At 39.7% G+C, this 21,481-nt stretch overlaps 1 protein-coding gene across 4 annotated transcripts in view; it reads right to left on the bottom strand.

Moving 5' to 3' along the window:
* Nucleotides 1-21,481, bottom strand: part of Gwl (serine/threonine-protein kinase greatwall) — a 182,254-nt gene that overhangs the window by 19,215 nt on the left and 141,558 nt on the right. Inside the window, exon 5 of one of the 4 annotated variants that reach the window (XR_011733424.1) lies at nucleotides 1,601-1,994. The exons of 2 other annotated variants lie outside the window; for them this stretch is intronic. Coding sequence is in view for 1 of the 2 variants with exons in the window: in XM_071787099.1 (XP_071643200.1) it covers nucleotides 1,979-1,992 (14 nt within the window). In the remaining variant the exon portion in view is untranslated. Of the gene's footprint in view, nucleotides 1-1,600; nucleotides 1,995-21,481 lie in introns of those variants that run through there. One more of the 4 variants, XM_071787099.1, reaches the window with a different exon arrangement.

The following is a 21,481-nucleotide window of genomic DNA, read 5'->3' as shown; positions in this document are numbered from 1 at the left end:
CACTCGCGACGTCGAGGTGGTTGCAGGACGATCAGAGTGGACGAAGACTCCCCCGATCAGGTTTTCGTTCCCACCAGACCGGTGGCGACAGCGGAGGAAATAAAAGAATTGAGAAAAAAAAAGAAACAGGAAAGAAGTCGCTCGCGCAACCCCCCGGTCATCGATGGTCATCCCCAAAGGAAATCTGCGCACCGTCGTCGCCATCACGGCCGGACAGAGACCATAGTTACTGTCCCTCACATATTCCACTACGTGTATATCCCTCGCCGCGGTCTCACGGAGTTTCGTCGCAGGTTGCGCGCGCGGCTCTTCTCTTTGGGGAGGGTGACCGAAACCCTGGTCCGTATCACCGGGTATTGTCGAAAACCGGATTTCGATGGACGGGCGATAATGTATGCGAATGGTCATTGCGCATCGCGCGGCTCAGGAAAGAGGGGGAGACTGCTGCTGTGATGGGCAGGGCGCATCGTCCATGAACATTAGATTTTATTTATGTAAGATTATTTCAGAATTTAGTTTCATGACACTTGAAATATTGAAAAAAAAACATGATTAAAATAAATCGGTAATTTTTAACGTCATATCAACGACTTATCTATTTTTTCTATAAAAAAATTATTGTGAACGAATAATAAATCCACCTTTTTCTTTTTATTACGCACCTTAAAAAAGCTTCATATGATTCAGATTAAAAACCAATAAAATACTATGTTTAGTCTATGTTTGCCAGAAAAAAAATAGGGAGAATAGATCTCACGAACTCTTTCGCTTCCACTCCGTTCCGTGGTCTCACACTGCCCACGGCAGGTTGCAGGCCCCTCTCCATCCAAGCCATTCGGGGCTCAAGCGTGACCCATGATGATCGGGGCCATCGCGAGAGGTGCGCGAGGGCAGCGCATCAGGTATTGTCGAAAACCGGATTTCGCGGTAATGTATGCGGATGGACAGTGCGCGCACTACAGGACGAACAGTGGCAAGGGGTTGCAGGTCCTGCGACCGGACCTTCCGTACTCTCTCTCCCTCTCCCGTCCCTCTCTCTCTCTCCCTGGTCCGTGAACGGGGGAGCTGAAAGAGGGGCGATGACGGGAATACCGCTCCTTGCGCAAACCGAGGGGCCTACCCGATGACCCCGTGGAATCCGGAAACTCGCTAAACCGGATCTATTGGTCAGTTTCACGTGTCTTACGAGGGCCCCGGCTACTCCCGTTCCCTTTTCGCGCTCCTCATCCTTCATTCTCCTCCGGGTCGGCATTGAGCGCCGGTGCATAGCCCGAAGGGCTATACGAGCACGGGTTCGCGGCTCACCTGTATACACACCTACCTGTGTACATACGTACACGCTTTTCGTGTTCTCTTGACCGTCGCGTCGTATACTTCTATATACGTGAATGTGTGCATGTGCGCGAAAGACAAACCACTATAGCGACTCGGTGAGAACTGGACACCGCTGCTACACTCGACGTCATGAGAATAATAGTGCACAAGAAGAAGATACACTATAATCTTAATCGGAAAATGAAATTTCAAACATTTATTAGATTTATTTAATAGAATTAAGTAAGAGGTAAAGCAAAAATTAAAACTTTATTGTATTTCCAGGAACTTTAACTTTATTTTCTTTCTTTCGTCATGTACATTTCATCTACATTACGAAAACTATCTGAAAAGAGGCGGGATAAGTTAACAGTCGCCACAATTCGGACTGAGTCTTTATACAGATAATTGCTATCAAACTTATAATTACAAATGCAACATTATGGATAAAGTTAAATTCTAGAAGAAAAACAAGACAAACGATTAGCCTTTACTTCTGCTTTTTAAAAAATATATAAACGTGACTTCGCTTTTAAACACTTTTCACTTTTAATGTGAACAATTTCGCGAAACAAAGAATACCTCATCTACCTTTCTGCCTCCTGCATCGAAAGTCGAAAGTTGCTGGCGAAGAAAAACTGACTGCGATTGTCAAGATCGTTCCTCAAGCGAATGTATCTGGAAAATAATAAAAAAATGATCATATTAGAATGTCAAAAGTTAAATTTCAAAATAAATTATATGTTATATAATATAAATATTAATCACATATTTTTCGTACATATGGTTAATGTCTCACAGATTTTCTGATTATCAAAAGAGAATTTATACTTTTAACAAAATCAGGTAATAATTAAATATTTAAACAATATAATAAATATAGAAATAATAATTAGAATCTAAATATATAAATTATAATAATCACAATTAAAGAGTCATGCAGATATAAGCATTAAGTTAAATTCAATTGAAAAAGTGTCCCAAGTAAGTTTCTTATTAATTGCATAATACGTTATCTATTTTAAATTTCATCATCATATGTCGAATGTAAAACTATCAGCTGTCAATCATTTGACAATTTTCTTCGTTTTCTCAGATCGTAAAAAGTTTGTATTGTTGGTAGGTCGCCCCGTTAAATCATCCAATACATTTCTCTGTTTCCCGAGTGTACAATCGGGGGTGACTACATAATGATCACTGTTTCCGTTCGAATGATCTACTAATAATCTGACGAATGAAACTGCGCAACGCTTTATATATATAAATTGCCATGTAAAAACACCGTGATCAATCGATTTGGTATCCGAGCCGGAAGGGAGTACCAGGGATAAATAAAGTAATCGCGAATCTGTTTCGCTACCATTTATATCAATTACGAGACGCATGATCGATCGTCCGTCATGTTCATGTAATTATTCACAGAAACACACGTTGTGCGTATATATTTTAAAGCAGGAAGAAATGACTTATGTTTGCAGGAAAGGAGACTGTTCTTTCTTTGCGCCGATAACGATTATTTTCTCTTCTTCCTTACAACGTATCGCAGTTTGGTCACCCGCGCTTATTTTAACGGAAAGCGCAAATATTAAAAAATGCTGATTTACGTTTACGGATTTTCTTGTTATTCTTGAAAATGACTCATTTATATATACAGAAGGAATTTTGTTTTTTTAAGGATCGTAAAAAAAAGGTCGAAGAGAGAAGTTTAGCTGATTGTGAGATATTTCTCATGTAGGTATCTGTTATAGTATTTCCTGTATCCTGGGATTTTACCATATTGCATCGCGAATTCAGTGAGCTATCGCGATCGTCGTGGTTGCGGGTATAAAAATGTCCGTCGTAAATCACTCGGTAGCGATAATCGCCGAATAAAACTATGAATCTACGATCATTGCGAAATTTTATGCAATTAACCGAAAATTTATTCACGCTTTCAAGTCAACAGACAAGATTAACCAAGATAAAATCTTAAACGTCAACAAAGTGGCAAAATATATTCAAACATTCTCGATAAATATTCTTATAAACATCCGATTGGTGGAAGCATCGTGATCTTTATAATACCGAAGTTTAAAAATCTAGAAGTCGCCATCATGTGTGTGTGTGTGTGTGTGTGTGTGTGTGTGTACAGATATCGATGTGTTGAGAGAGAGCACACACATAGCTACGTCGTCGATAAAAATAGCACAAATGGAGACTGCAATAAAAATTTTAATTTTATTGGTCGCGTGACCTTCCGTGGCACGATTCGAGCTTGGCTAATTCGGTTTAATTTATAAGAGTGTTTCATCCACCTTTCGTACATAGGCATATACATGTATGTGATTTCCGCTGAAACGGAAGATCTTTCCAAATATTCTCTTCGATATACTTTTTAATATTTTATTAATCTGACTTTATACGTTTGAAACATGCAACATGAATTGTATCATGTGATCATTCTATTCTTTTTTATACCAGTGAAAAACGGGATATTATTAATATCTATATTGTAATCCTTTCAGATGTAAAATGATTATTTCTGTCTCAAAGTCTCAATCTATAAGACATCTTTTTACATTTTTACGGTTGTCGTAACTACACGGGAAAAGACTAATGTTGTGTTAACAGTATTTTTCTCGTGTGTACTACAAAATAATGTACTTGTTTTCCATGTCGTATTAACGTAATCTTGCATATTGTAATAAACAAACCCTAAGTGATAGCCTCTCTCGCAGATACATCCTATAAAATACATGTTTCAACGCGGTAATATTCGTATATATCGCGACGAGGACTTCGCGGTTCTTAAGCATTCCGAAAGCCAACGCTCTCAGTCGAGATATTTGCGCAAACAATCGTACCCAGAAACTGTTGACTCGGTTGGACGTTGCCTTTAGCCAGGCGTCGAAATTATTCGAAATTTGTCAGAGCCCCTTTTTGCAAGTCTCCTTCCAGAACGATGCGTTAAGTCAGGTCATGTTATGGCCTTATCTCCCACGAGGCTACACGACGATGCAGAGAAACTCAAGAAGGCCCCGAAACGGTTCACCGGTGCCGTCCCATTCCGGCGGCCCGGCCGCCTTCTCGTCCTTTTGCGGATTTAATTTATGGAGCGATTTTAATGCCTAAAAATATACCGCGTGCACCATCCGTGCGTCCCGCCTCGAGATTCCAAGCGGTTTTCTGTCCTTTCCAGATTCTCTCGCTCTCGCTTTCTCGTTCTTTATCGTTCTCTCGCTCGGTTTCGTCCCTGTTGAGGAGCGGTGCGTATGGGAGTATCGCGTGCTCTCGCACACCCACAGAATGTGTGGTTGTGCTATCTCCGATGGACTTTTGCTGAAAAATCCACGCTGATCTCGTGCGTCTGTGTATGCGTATGCGTGTGTACATGTGCGTGAACGCGTTCGACGTTTTATACGCAGCTTTCGATCGAATGCAACTGAATTGCAGATATAAATCGATGAAGCCCTGGGTATCCTTACGTGCCCCGGGCTTTTCAGCGTCTTTCGCCGAGTTACGCACGAAACCGGGCGGGTTATACATTTCGCCAGGGAGCTCTAAGTATGATTTATCGTTGCCAGTTGCGTGCACACTACTCTACCGCGTGATTCACGCGGCCCACTCGATTTGTTTTTTAGATCTATACGAGAGGGTAGCCAGAGCGTCTCGCATCTTCGGTGAAGATCGCGAGAGAGTCGAACGCGAATAATCAACGGGCGAAATTTTATTCGCGCTTTAATCTGAATACACCGGTCGTTATAATTAATCTTATCGCAACGATAAAGCCGTACTTACGGCCGCGGGACGAGCGTGTAGATAGGAGTCGGATTATTAAATTAAATATTCCGTAAGACCCCCGTCTACTATTCCGATGCGTTAATGTACACTAAATTACCGCGTAGAACATTATCCCCGGCTCTTACACCGATAAATGCTACTTATATCGAGGGCAATAATTCTTGTCGGATCAGCGATAAATTATTTTAGGCCTTGATATAACGCCGGTCCACACGCAGCGGTGCAGCGGTGCATCCCCGCACGCCCGGTGACTCTTACGCTGCAATCATAGCGTAGTCGAGTAAGTAAGTTTCACGCTGTCGAGAATACGATACACCGAATTAACATATCGAATTGCGAAAGATATTCTTATAGGCGATTGCAGTCGACATTTAATAAGAAAAAAATAGCGCTGCTCCAAATGGTATACCGTTTAATTGCGCTACATTAATCAATACACGGGTGTAATGCTGAGATAGCGGAAACCGCGTTATAGCTGGTCGCATTATTGCGCTATCATATTTCGCGTATCAAGATCGCGGAAGAAACTATTCTCGCGCACTCGATCTCATAACGCGATACATGGCGTACCTCTCGAAGGATAAAGAATCGCGCGATCTTCCGGTACGATCGTGTGCCCGGAGCGATAAAGCGCGATCCGTACCTCGAAATCGCGGAAGTGTGCACTGCTACGTAATTTCCCCAGGAAAACGGATCACCCTCGTCCATCTGCGCGAGGAGAACGCCGGTCGGAAATTGCGGCGCGCGGCGGTGTTGTCGGGGACGCGCCGCGCCGATGCGCCGAGATTCGATTCCATAATTCATCGATCCCCGACGCCCGGGGTGGTGTACGCGCGGATTATTAAAGCAGAAGGGGAGGAAATATATTAGGTATACGCGCGCGGGGGGACGTGAAGGCGGAGGTGAAGGCGATAATGGTAACCGCGACGCGCGGATATATGCGCGTATCGGTAAGGTGGAGCCTACACCTTGGAAATGATTACGCGTTATGATTTACGTTCGTGCGCATTGGCTGCAGTTGCGACCGACCGGCTATACTCGCCGGCATTCACGTGTGCCACGCGCGTTCGTGCGTGCGTGTACGTGCCCGCGTCTATAGTAATGTCCGCGCGACAACGTGTGGTATAAGTTGTCGTTGAACTCCCGACTATCAGGAGAGGGCAACGGACACGAGCGGGGGCGGAAACGACGGTAGCCGACTATAGGCACGCACACTAGTAGCAGGGATTTCGTTTTATAATTAGATAAGATCGCACGAATCCGTTTTAATTAGCTTAGATAGATGGATCCTCGTTACGAACGAGCGCGTAACGCATGCTCGCATTAGTATCGTTTACACGCGCCGCGAAAATTTATACAAACCCGCCCCGGCTGATTATATTCTTCGTGCGGCAGTCGTAAACTATGTTCCCGTAAACGTACAGATCAGTCATACTTTATAGTTCGTTTATTAATACATGCGTGAATCGCCATTTTTCCCACGTATGCGCACCGACAGATATCTCACACGATTGAAAGACCCTTATTTTTGTTACAGTTATTATAAGAAATGTAAAAGCACTGTGATTGTCGTGCAACTAGCAAGAAATACTATTTATATGTAATAATCCAAGATATAGTCGCGCCGACTGTAACTTGTATTGATTTTGACGATTCCAGATGGAATTTTTTTTTTTATTATTTCCTTTAAACTATTATAATCGTAGTTTATTATTACGACTCATCAATTACCAGAACCATCAAATGACCCGCTATTTGATGGTTTTTAATAATATTTAATTTCAATTAATATATATAATATAGTAATATTTAATTTTTATAATATTTAAATTTGAACTAATAATAAATTCAAAGAAGTTGAATTATCACAATCTCGCGCACGCCGTCATATGTTTAGAGACGTCAAAGAACAAGAAAATTACTTGCCTTACATCCGTTATGTCACTACCCTCCCTATCAATTCCCACATCAAGTCTAAATTGCGAATACTGCGAAAAATCGCGTATCTACTGCCGGAGGAGTGGTACTAATACCGGTCATTTTTCCGGGATAGTTATCGCGCGGTGGCGCCAGCGAAGATTCAGCTTTCATCCCTAGATGCGACGACGCGCCGTGGTCCGTGGTTATTTTGCTCGTATATCGCGCGCTCTCAGCTCGGAAACATCCGGCTGCGGAATGACGTTTACGTGTGCGGTACGTGCAGGCGCACGTCGGTCCGTTAAGTACCTCCGCGTGCGCGCGCGCGCGCGCTATCTCGCTCGACCTTGATGCCTGCATCCGCGACCGATAACGCCGCGAGCAGATACGCCGACGAGATACACGCGACTCGTTCGCAATTTTGCAATTCAGATTCGCGCCGGGAGTGATACGTCGATACAATACAGCGATACGCAGCCTACGGATGCACGCTTTATGCACGAGGGGAAATGCGAAAGCGCGACACGCGAAACGTACTTCGAAATTTGTGTTCGCGTCGAGGACTGATACCACAACAATGATAGATTATGTAAACAGTGCCATCGATAGATTGCGCCTTTATATATGAATGACCTTTGCATGATCCTTTTATTATATATAAAATTTAGCACTTGGAACAGAGTCTCTAATATCCATTTCTACCAATGTAGATTAACTTTAATCTTGGCCTAACTTACATTTTATCTTTTTCTAGTTTTAAGAATTACAGACAGATAAAATGTAAGTAAACCGAGATTAAAGTTAATCTGTATTGGTATAGAAATGGACATAAAGGATTGTTAAAGTTCTACTTTGGATTACCGTAGAATTATCTTTCCTTCGAAAATTTGGGATTAATTTTTCGACAATCTCTTTAGGGGAACACATATGTGTACGTTTAATTTTTTTAAACTTTAATATTGAAGAATGAAACAAAATAATAAATAAAAAAAAGAAATCCCATCATAACAAATGCCAGTATTATCACTTCAAATCGCAGTATTTTAAACACTTTTTAGTTTCTATCTTTAAAAGTTCGTCCCTACAGAGACTTTTGAAAAAGAGACAAGTTCTTGCATCTAATTACAATTTAGCAATCTTGAACATTACATACCCAGTTTTTAAGATACAAAGTTGTTAAATTAAACAGTTTAGCTTGCGAGATTCGGTTCGTTTAAATCTAATTCGCCATTTATTTAAATTGGTACTTAATTCTCCTATAAAACCATCTATTTATTACTGTATTAGCCAACGTGAATAAATTTACAAATTACAACGGGAATATCGAGCAATTAAGGAGCGGTGGTCGCGCGGGCGGTCGCGATCGCCATACGTTACGGAAAACATGTATATTGCAAAATACGATTAGTGCAGAGCCCGTGACCATGATAAATATTAATGGCCGCTAATACGCCGTCGTCTTGTACCGCGCATTAGTTTTCTGTACTGCTGCAATACGTGCCGTTTTGCTCGTCGCGGGCTGCAATTGCTCTCGCAATAAAATAATCATGGAGCAGAATCAGCTTATATCGACGCTGTCCAGCCTTCAGTGTGCGTCGCGACGATTTATTCGTGCGCTAAATGGATCTACGTGAGAAAATTATAAGAAACATAGTACTCTCAACGGATACTTCCTGTGATAATAAAATCTGAAGATTTTCTTGAGAACAACTTCGGCGGATCAACTTACACGGGAAATGGTCGTTCATTATCGCCTCATTAACTCTATTTAGTCTCGATCAATTAAACGCTTACGTCAACGACACTATAATGATATAACCACTCTTCAAAGTCGAGAACTTTCATATTTGTGCCGTTTTCCGCGAGATCACAGCTTACTGTTATTATAAGCTTAATCCGACAGGTGATCTCTCGGTGAAACAGCCCGGAAATCTATGCTGACGTCTCAGCGCTACGCGATTCGCGCAACCTCTCCGGAAGTGACGGATTCGACAAGTTGACGTTTAGATTAGCGCGCGATGAGACGGAGGCGGTATCGCGATTCGTTTTTGCCGTCGCATCTCACTCGGGCATGTCGTGCAGTAGGAAGTTACACGTTACGTGCAATCGGTTGCGCATGATTTTTCGGCCGCGGATTACCGCGCGCCGCGGTTAATCGCCGCTGTCCGAGCGTTCTGCATTGCAAAAGTAAAGAGGCGCAATGATGATGAATGGACGTGAGCTGCAAATGCGTCGCTCGCGCAGAATAGAAACGATCTCTTTTCCGCCATTGATAGTTAAATTATCTCGCGCTCCGCCCTGAGATCGCTATAATTCAGAGCACTTCTTTTTACTCCACCATCGATTTCTATATTTGCCGGCAATTAGCGAACGGCTACCGCGGCCGACCAGACGCCGCGCCGATCGCCGAACGGAAAAATGTCCTCGCGGGACGATCGGCGAACGGCTGCACACAGCACGCCGCCCGAGAATCGTTGCCGTTTATCAATTCTTTATCTCGGACCGGTTCATCGCGGGAGTTCCTTGAGAACGCGGTCGTGCGCCTCGCTGCCGTCGCGCTCCGCGTACGTATTTGTAATACATAAATAACGTTGACTTCATAAAGCACATTATACCGCGAAATCTACGGAGCGCGGTTCTATAAATCAAGCTCGCACTATCCGCCGGCTAAAGCCCCGCGGGCATGCAAATGAAAATCGCTAATGAAAATTTGTAGAACGTTGTTATCGGCATGCCGGTCAGACTGACGCATCGTTTTTGCATAAATATCTTTGACAGATTTCTAACGATACGAGGCTATGATTATCAATGAAAGAAATAAAAAAGTAATAATTTTTTCCATCGTATATTGTCGAACTTTTATAATATTATATTCTTCCTTGAATGATCGATAATGTTTTACTCGCAAAAAGTTAAGCCTCAAGCTAATAAAAAAAGATAAAATTGAAATTATTTCTCCGAAGGAAAGGCAGACGAAATAACATCGGGCGTGTTACGTACATACAAAATTTGCATGCGTCAATCATTTATGACTGCTGCGATCCGACACAGTCGAAAGAAGGAAAAAGCGAAACGTGTATCCGAACGAAATTATCGTTCGCCGTAACGCATGAGATACCCCGCGGTTCTTTTTCCATTCTGCGTGAATAAGCGCGAACTAACGGAACAGTTGTTATATACTCACATTCGACAATCCATAAATTATGATTCGACGTCGGAGCGCGCGCACACATCCCCCGCCGCTCGTGGAGCGAACTGTTCGTTCGCTCGCTCGAGCGATTATGATTGGTCGAACGATTATGATCGGTATAGCCTGTTTTCGCGGAAAACCGGCGCACACGAATCGTCTCGCATGCTTGATCGTAATTAATAACACAGAAGGCGCCCAGAAAGTTGTCATGTCGCGAGTGAGGGGAAAATTGCAATTTATCGATAGGGAGTAGGGAAACCCGCCTGTGCAAGCCATGTTTGTCGGCTCGCTGCACTTTCTTTGCGTCCCGCGATGTCTCCGCCGCATTAATTATTTTTACTTCTTGTACCCTTTAATATCAGCCCGCGCTTTGATTTACTCTCTCTCTCTCTCTTTTCCTCCTCTTTCACCCTTATCCCAATCCTTAAGACCGGCTGACCGGCTAGCCGGCCGGCCGGCCAACTTGATCGGCTACCTGGTCCTTCGCGTTACGCATTCAGGTCTTGTCTAGATGCAGGATAATATTTCCTGTAACTGTATAACAGATTTACGAGCGAGTCACTTGAACGGCGAGAGAGAGAGAGAGAGAGAGAGAGAGAGAGAGAGAGAGAGAGAGAGAGAGAGAGACAGTACACGTGCAAAATAGGAAGGCTATCGCGGCTCGCCGCGTGAAATTGGACTTAATGATATGGTTTTCGATCGGAACGTGACGCGAGTTGCGAATTGCATTCATTATTAAATTCTAATTGTTGATGAATGAAGATTTTTACACCAATCTGCGAAATAAGGAACCGATGAAAAAGTTAGAATAAATAATAAGACAAAAATAGTTTCAACTAGTAATCCTTATTTGCTGTTTTTTTAACAAAAAACTATATGATTCGATAGTACATTCTTTTGAGTCTTTACGCAAAGCTATCGCTCCCGTCTCTATGTATTTTTATAATATCAAATTCAGAACATATTTTTCTCCATTTTAATGTAATTATTGTTGAAACTTATCCTGTATTAATTTTTTTTCCAATTAATTTGAATATTCAGAATTATTACATAACAAGCGTCATGGATAATGAATAAGATAATTATGCGGGAATGAAGCAACGTTACTCGCCTTGTCCAAATCTTTTTCTGCCAAGCGATAGTAGCAAATTTCTTCCCTGTAATTTCTATAAGGTTCATTTAACGCGCCATTAACGTTTTTCTTTTATGCGAAACTGTTATGTCAACTCACTGATAAAAATTCTCCTAATATAAATCTAAACATTTTTTTTTAATACCGCGCTGATTCACATGCCGTTCTATTTGTATCAGTAGCTTAAATGCACCTTTGAAAGTGCCAACGTTTAAAAAGCGGCTGTCTAATTTACATAATAACACCGGATAAAAACTAGTTTAAGCGCGTCGAGTTTTAAATAAACGTCAACATCCAGGTGTTAGATCTTCCATCGCCTTTGTGAAATCGCGCGATCAAGGCAATTGCGAAAATCCATCAATGTAATCAAAGAAATTTTTACAGACGACAGACTCAATTTTATTCGCGTCGGTACACGCGACAACACGATTTGCAATTGGAGGCAAATAAATGCAATGTAATTAATTCGCCGCATTAATGAAGTGTGCGGTATCGGTAAGTAACTTTCTAGGAAATTACTGGCGCAAGATGGTGTACGATATCGTGTATTTATCGGACTTCTACACAGCGACATTAATGATATAACGTTAAACGATATTATATTCGTTGTTCTTACACGACTATATTCAATGGTGACGTTGATTAACGACGCGGCCCGATCCAAGCTGATAATATGCAGTGTGGTATCACACGTCGACGATTCCGATTTTCGCTATAATTATTATACACTAATTATATATTCCCACATTTCAAAGGCTGCCCACGCTAATACGAGACATAATTACGTAATACCGCACCGCGGCGGCAGCAAATGCAAATTCGTCATTGCGTAACAGGGTTCGCTATCCCCTATCGCCGTTCGTCTAATTTCAATTCTATCATTGCGCGCGCTAAAAAATACGTCACAAAAAAATTCATTATAAATAATGCGACAGTAAGGTCAATTGAATTAATTGTCACGATGGTTGCGACATTTTTGACATTCTCATTATGGTCATTATATACGATCTGCAATTGTGTCGGAATTTAGAATAGTGATCTTTTTATAATTAAATAACACGTACATCTAAAGAATGTTTTTAAAACTTTCTAAAAAAAATATCTGAAAGCACCTTTTATAAGATATTTTTGAAGCAGTTATTTCTAAGCTAAGCTATAAGAAGAGGAACGAAGATAGATGCGAAATAGAAGATAGATTAAAATACGTAAGAATTTTAAATCATTGATATACCGATTTATTAAGCAATTCTAGTTCCTCTCTCGTGCTCATTTTTCTTGTTAATGCGTCTCACATCTTTGTCACGAAATGATCTCAAATAAAACGTCTTAAAGATATCTTTTAACTAACATATACATATATCAAAGAAGTTATAAATCGGGGATAAGATATCTTTGAAATTTTAAGAATTATAGATTGTCTAATGTGATCTTTAAAAATTACTATATAGGTATTTCATTAAATCATACATTTATTTTCATTATATTTTACATTCATTACTCTCTCAGTTTTCATAGAGGAGATTATAACTTATTACGATTTTATATGTGCGTAAGAAAGGAGAAATTAAAATAGCCACTAATTATTATATCTAGGGAATAAGCCTTCCTTGCTTCAATTTTAATGCAGCATTTGAATACTCGATAATAAATCATTTCTTTTACCCGAACTCAATTAGGATGCAAGAAAGAAGAAGTCGTTCTCACGCTATGTTTCAGATGTGCACCCGATATATACGGCCCTCTGGTGGTAACGAAAAACTAGCGGGAAACTCTCTTTACAAAAGAGAGAAAAGGAGGAAACACAGAGATGTGGCAAAGGTTTTTGGCTTTTTACACTCCGACAGGTAGAACTCTGTCGGGGGTGTTCCCCAACCTTTGGCAGGTGTATTTCTTTTTAACATTTTCTATAGAGTAGTAGAAGATCATCGGTCCACTGGTCCACTGGGTAGGAATATGCTTAGTCGGCGTGAACGCGCGCGTCACACACAAACACACACACGCACGTGTGCGTTGCCGAAATATATATTGACCATGTATCGCAGGTATGTAGAAGTAAATCTCTCAGCAAGCAGGTAGGAAAGGCCTATGTATATATATAGGCCTCTACCTGACTGAAATGACCAAGGAAAAAAGATTATCTAGCAGAAGGATAATGCTTCGTCCGAAGTAGGACCATAAAGACGCTAAAGAAGAAAGAGCGCATGAAAAATCCGCTACGTGTATGAGAGATAAATTGTAATACCTATTGAATTCAAAGGAATTTCTACAAGAATTTCAGGAATCATCAAATATATCAAGATCTAGAATGTATATAGAGTATTGGGTTAAAAAAAAAATCTTTATTTTCAGGAAGGACAAAAGGTATCTTTCAGCACTTTATTCTTTGAATATTGCACAATTAGTAAACATGACAGTTATCGCTGGTCATTCCATATATCCTACATTTGTCTAATTTCCGTAAAAGTAAACTAGAAGAACAGAGCTCTTTAACACGTGTTAACCTGCGTTTTATAATACGTTATATAATGTAACGATTTGTGTAAGTAGATTTTACACGCGTATTTTTCAGGATCAGATTACGAATACACTTAACAGGTTTCTAAGATTAGTTGGGACAACTAATTAAGATTGATTCAGCTGTCCGGGATTGAATGCATAGTAGCGAGGTATCAGATCTCGCGCGCAATGCGCACAAGATTAAAGAAACCAATTTTTCTCCGTTGCTGAATCACGCGGAGGTAACACGATCGCGCACCGAGCACATTCGATGACCTTAATGTAATGCGAGGGAATATTTAAGAGCCGTAATACATTTCGGCTCTTAGGTATACGCCGCGCAATTTATACGCGTATCCCACGTGTGTCCGCGCAACGTAATTAACGCACGGGAGAGGGAAGGTCTCTCTAAGATGTTTTTATTCCGCTCTTAATTACCGCGACCGCGCGGAGCACTGTCGCATTATTGCGTAATCGCGAAGTAATTAATATACCTTCACAAACCCGCTCGGGGATTCAAGTTTTTCCGCGCGCTTACACATGAGTACGGGTCTCTGGGAGATGCGCAATCAACGTTAATTGCGTAACGCCTAATGATAAATTATCTCTTACGCTTATCCACGGCATCGTTGGACAATATGTAAAGCCGATAGGAGAGGCAATTGCCAGTCGCGCGCCGGTCAGCCTCATCCTTCTTCCTCCTATCGTAATTGAGCTATGCATAATAAAAGATCGCTAAACGACGACATCTTAACAGATCTCTAATGACTACGTATCAAACGATGATGGAACCGCAGTTCGCGTCTCGCGTCCAGCTCGCGCTGCTGCCACCGCAAGCTTCTTCTAATCTTGCGAAAATCCTCGGGCGAAACTTATCAACGACCGAGAAATAAATGACGGCCTCCACCGCGAGCTTCGCTTTTTTTTCCTCTCTTTCTGTTCGCATGATTTTATAATGAGAGACGAGATAAATAATGCATGTGCAGCCGGGCATAAAAGCAGCGGTGAACTTTTAGCGTTCTTAGACAGAAGCAGAGGTATGACGACCGTCGAATAAGGCAAATAAACTGAGACTGTGATTAATACGCATCGATTTCTTAAGTAAGCTTAAGTATACTTTGATACATGCTTATTTACTTGATATCGTGTTCCTTATAATAATTGAAAACCAGATACGTCACTATTATGGAAAAAGTCAAATGTATATAAAAAATTTGAAACATCTTTTTATCGTAAATTTGAAAAAAAAATTTTTGAGAAATTAAATATCGGGAATAATTAGATACAGCGAAGGAATAGTCAAGAGTACACAATTAGGAACAGTAACAAAATCTTTTTCTTCAATTAATTTCAAGCATTTGCTTTAGGAATTTTTATTCGAAGTTCAACTATCGAGATATTTATTGTTAAGACTTTTAATAAAGAGGAAATTACTTTTTAATAACATTTTAATAAAGTATTCCGTTTATTACATACGCCTGATATGCAAGCACCTGATATAAAATTCTTATTTAAGAATAGTAGTTAGATAATTCGTAGAATATAACATCAGACACAAATTATGCCTCGTGGATCCTTGATGGCGGGCTCCCCAATGGCTGTTCTCCCCGACCCACGATGGCTGCTGGTCAGGCCAGCGTTCACGAATCATGTATATATAGGCCCAGTATAGCATACATCCGCACACACACACGAGTATTTATATCACCGGGTACCCTAGTGTCGTTTTACTGTAAGCGTTCATTGGTCACACATCAGAATTTTTCTCTCGCTCCTTCTTTCGGATTTATGCATACCGGAATACTCGAACGAAAAGGATGCAAATTTTGTGCCGCCCCTTAACAATTTTTAAGAATTCGCGACCTAACCGTGGCTCTCCAAATGAACACGACTCTCAATCTAATCAGGGAATATTGGCATGCACGTAAGTCCGGACATGGACTTGTGCTTTATGTTTATCCATTAACTCGAAACGATAATTACGCTGGAAGTTACGTAGGCATAATATTCGATGGAAAGTTAATAAGCGACATGTACCTGCATTGGATGATAAAAAAAGCTCGTTTAAATTATGCACGATAATTTCCGCGACAGCGACGAGTAAACAAAGATTTAATTCAGTTGGAGTTATCAAGTTAAGTCATTAATGGAATGACATTTTATCGTTATCACATTTCGTGGATGCTTCGAATTATCGTATGTGGCGCATCTATTCTTTAAGAAGTCTTAATGCTTGAACAATGTTATATTTATTAAAACAGTTATTTTTATTGAATTTAAATCCAGTTTATAAAAATTTTAGATTATTAACTTTCTTTGTAGTAATAAAATAAAAAAAATATATATAAATATACGAAATAAAAATTACATTTAAACACAGAGTAAAAATTTTTTATTCTTGTTTTTAACTAGCATTAATTACAAAAATTTTATTAAAATCGACATATTAATTATAATAATTTATACCAATTTTGCAGTATTTATATCAGTATGTTCCAAAAATATACATACGATAGAATCACACACCGGTTCTCTTCAATGCTTATTGTAATGTTTACATCTATTTGCTTCTGCCTCTGTTAAGCCATCGACATGAAAACAAATTTTCATTAGTATATTTATTTACATTTTCACCGATGGCACGCCGAAATTTGCCGAATCTAAACGAAACCTTTTACCTTTTGTTCTTTATCTTGTAAGAAAAATTTCAGCCTCGATCGAGTGTCCTTACCGATCTGACTTCCAATTTTTCAGTGTAAGTACCTATCTGTTTTAAACCTTAGTTTTTTTAAATCGGAATTATTTGCTTTCTCGAATTTAATTTTCGCTTTATTCAACATTAATCCGAACACAATATTTGCTTCAAATTTGTAACATATATTCTAAAACTGGAAACTTGCATGGCTTTAAAAATAAGCGGAACACTCCGTCGTTATCGCTAATGTAATTTTCGTTACTTTACAAAAAAATCATGCGTTGAACGATTTATTCGATTAATTTACCGGTCGAAAAGGACATTTTTTGTACAAATATAACCTCTCTGAAATATCATCGCATGCCTTTTTCAGAGAACGATTCAGCCAATTACGTCGCGGAAGCGACCAGTTAACGAAATCAGTCGGGACTGCCGCGTCGTCGTTGTCCCAAGGAAAAACCCTCTCGCGAATTACGGCACGCGGTTGTACTGTCTCGTTTCGTCGTGACCATTAAACCGCACTTGCTCTCGAGTCAATGAAACGCCCTCCTTATTTCTCTCCTCCTCGCCCTCCGGAACGCAAGACGCACCGGACGCATGTCTGAACGGGGTAACTGTTTTCCGTTCTTGCGAAAAGTTAACGGCCCGTTCGAGATCACGCTGTAATTTCGCCGGCTTATGGAAGCGGCGATGCCGGGCGTAGCAACGTACCGGACAACGACGTAAGAACACCCGTTGGGTATCCGCGCGATTTTACAGGTACCGTTACGCGCAAGGGCGACTTAATTTCCTACGCGATCGATTTATCGGCGAGACGGCGAAATTCCACGTCGGGTTTCTCGGCGCGATCCCGACGCGACTCAGGTCACAAGGCCATTACCGGTATATCGTGAAACTATTCTAGATCTAAAATCGGCAGTCTGCAAGAAAAATCCTGTTAAGTACAGAAGTACAAAACTTCTAGAAGCGAGAGAAACTTTGATTTCTACTTCGAAATCGAAGTTGTATCAAACAAAATAAAAATTTCTCGATAATATAAAGCTTATTTTTTGAAATACAAATATAGATCTCATTCGCTCAATAGTCCAAAGGTTAAACAGATAGTTTCTTCGCAGCATTACGTAAGAGCGGTTAAATTAATGGCCACTTTTGGTTACTACGCAGTTAATTGTACTGCATGTGTTTAAGAAAGATACGCGATTAATGTTGATGTCGTTAGTGTATGTATGTATATGTGTGTGCGTGTGTGTTTGTGCAAGAGAATCGGCCGAAGAAAGTTCTTTTTCTGGTTCAGCGGGATCCTCTCGACAACCTGATTTCGCCGATCCACCTTCCACTTGTTGGCACAACGAGTTGTTTTCGCGCTGAGACTAATTGCGTCCATTAATCGTGACTCGATTCGGTAATTCAGATTTGGACTCGTTTTGTCAGTGTCTCGTTTGCGCGCTACGGATGGCTCATCGATTTCTACCAGACCAGTTTTCGATATATAAGTATTATTACGCTCTATATCTCTGCGTTTAAAATATATAATAATTTCGTGCATCTCACATTTTTACGACAACTTGAAAGGATATAAGTAAATGCGACAGATATATAAGCGCAAATAAAAAGAAAATATTGTAATCATTGTGATAAATTTTTACCCCGCCACGAATATAATCAGACTCAAATCTATACATTCATATAAGATACACATATTACAGAATTAATTAATTAAATCATATTTATATTATATTTTGTAAGATTGGAATATTTTCTAAAATATAATGTAAAGATTAACATACAAGTCGATATAATTAATTATGAAATGCAGCCGACCTTGCATTACAAACTTGACTATTTCCAGATACTTTTTCTCTCGCAAGGGAATTAAAGATACGTAGATGAATATTAAGATAAGAACGTTCGGCCGAGAACAAAAACAAGCAACATTAACACTAATTACACGCGCATCTTAAGCGCAGTTCCAGTTGCGCAATTACCGACGAAATTTATCGTACCTCGATCGCGTCCTCGTGTTATTACGTAGTTGCTTAGTCGCGCGACAACAGTGTGGCATTAACAAAAGTCGTTGATCGTGCATTCAACGTGGCAATTTATTCGGGCATCAAACGTCTCAAGGCCGAAGATGTAAAATAAAAAAGAACATCAAGAGAGAGAAGATTTTATCTTTAAAAAATGCAGAATGCAAAGTATAGACTATGAAAAATTGTCTTTTTATGTTCTTTTTATGTTCTTTCAATACTATTGTAATACATATTTATCCTTCATGCAAAAATATTTCAACTTTAACTTTTAGAAAAATAATCTCTAATAAAATTCTGTACAGTATTTATTATTAGAAAAACTAAACGAATTTTATTAAAGGCTGGCGAAATTTATTTTTGTATCTAATTGTAAGTCGTATGATCTCTTTAAGGTTCCAACGATGCATTCTTGCAACAGTAGCCGAGCATGAAGCGCGTCTGGTCATTCCGATGATCAACTTATTGTCCGCGCTAGGCAATTATTATCCTTGCACGTCCAGGTAGACGCAGGATTGGTTCGCACATAATCGTTACGAAGCTCCCGTAACGACGTACCGGGCGATAAACGCCACTTCATGCTACTGGCGTACGTGGTTTTGTACGAAGATATGTTCACGTGCAACGTCGATATTTCGCGAGAGTTCCACGACGACTGATTAGTGGCGCTATGGTAAATTAGAGAGGAGTTTTAAACGCACGTGTTTCTACGCTCGGCTCTACTATAGCGTAAAGCCGCTTTCGCACAGACTCGTGCAACCATAGTTGCAGGAACAAGATATTGAATCATTCGAAGAAAATTAATTGTTGAAATTAAAAAAAATGAATTATTAATGAATCAGTTAATATACTGTGCATGAAATAATAAAGTAAGTCATGTAAACTAATAAATCAAATCTCTAATGTACAAGAAAGATTTCTATAAAAAAGTATAAATATACATTGATAATCTTACCGATATGATGAGATAATAAAACATCGGAAAAGTTACGGTTACAAATCTATTGTCATATTTTATTTATTATTATTCCTTTTACGTGGCCAAATTTGATTCACAGAACAGTCGGTTTAATGTTTCACTGTGGGCAAATTGTTTCACCTGTGTGAAATCGGCTTAAGTCACTAGGCTCGTCTAACAACGCGAATGGAGCGCGACGAGTCGTCGAAAAGCGCGTTTAACCACCGATAACCTCACGAATGTACGAGCCCGGCTGCTTATGCTCGTATGCGTAACACTTTCGATACCGTTATCATGAGCGCCATTGCTGCGCTTCCTGCCGCCAATCTCTCGTGCTCAGAGTTCTTTTATGTCGCGATATGAGCGCGCGAGCGAGCGTAAGAAACGCCGATTTGCGAGCCGGTCGCTGGAATATAATTATCGACAGGATAAATCAGATTCATTTTTTGCATTGACGTTTAATTAGCATTAGATAGCCGGACAGAACTTTCCGATCAGCCAGGCTGGTATTTTAAATTATCACTTCTTGATGCTGAGCGAAAATTCTGCCCGCAAAGCGGATTATATATATGTATATCGTAACTAAGTACTCCATATTTTTGCATATTTTTTTTATAAAATTCCTTCAAACTAAATGGCTTATCCAAGAATGAAAAGAGTAGAGAGGTCTCTATCTTTCTAATATGTATATTCCTACATATAAATAGCATTATTATATATACACAGAAAATAATCTTGGATATTCTTGATTTGAAAATGTCTGCAGTTTCAACGTGGAAATCTTGAAATGACATTATATTGCGTTAAATGAAGAACACTTGTTTTAATAAGTCATTTTTATAATTCAACCAAGAAAAAAATGTTGAAATAAAAAGTTGAAATTTTTACAAGAAGATGATTTATAAGAAGATAGTGATCTTGTTTATATACGAAACAATCTATAATCTTCTTATAAAAATTCCAACTTTTTATTTCAACTTTTTTTTCTTGGTTGAACTATATAAAGGATTTCAAGCAAGTTTTCTTCAATTAACGCAATATAATCTTATTTCAAGATTTCCACGTTAAAACTAAAAATATTTTCAAATCAAGAATATTCTTTCTTTCTGTGTATACATTGTTATTACTATACAATATATATATATATATATATATATATATATATATATATATATATATTACTCCACATATTACTTCACAATGTGTTTATAATTATATGTAATCTAATTGTAAAGTGATAAAAGATTACCTGAGGACATCCTGCTGTGTTTAAAACGCTGCAATAAAAATGAAAAGTAAAAAACAAAAATAATAAGAATATTTTATACGAAATTATCTCGATAAATTATGTCCAAAAATCAATCTCATTACATACATATACACACACAGATATCGCGGCCGCTTCTTTCATTTGCCTCGCTGCATTTTTATATCCAGACGTAAACACACCGGTATTTGCTTTGGTAAGACGTAACCGGCAAGAGCTGACCGGTCTCTCTCGGCGAACAGGTAGTGACGATCTACACGCGCGCACGTGTGTACACATACGTGTAAGTACGTGTGCGTGAATAGATGCAACATTGACGTTTCTCTGAATGAATCTCGGATGAACCAGTTGAGAACTATTATACGCGCTTACGAGACGTCTAATAACGAGGCACTGGAGACTTCAACGCCCGCACAAGGCATCGCCTTACGTCTCGTCGCACCCGCAATTTCGTCGAAACTCGCTCGGAGACTTCGATGACTGCACTCAACGCATCACGAGTCGGTCATTGTCAGTCAGTCAGAAATCGAGATCTGGTCTACACTTTTAATTCATTCGACGATGTTACATCTACGCGTAACGATAGTAATAGTAATGAGAACGGTAAAATATTAGATAAATTGTTCTTTATGAATAAAACTTAGAATTTAGCTCCAAAGTGAGTCACGCAGACCGAAAATCTCATAAATAAAATGTATCAATAGG

Source organism: Temnothorax longispinosus, chromosome 8, assembly GCF_030848805.1.
Source record: "Temnothorax longispinosus isolate EJ_2023e chromosome 8, Tlon_JGU_v1, whole genome shotgun sequence".
In the NCBI taxonomy this organism is placed as follows: Eukaryota; Metazoa; Arthropoda; class Insecta; order Hymenoptera; family Formicidae; genus Temnothorax; species Temnothorax longispinosus.
The sequence above is the reverse complement of the archived record's forward strand: the minus strand, read 5'-3'. Positions and strand labels throughout refer to the sequence as shown.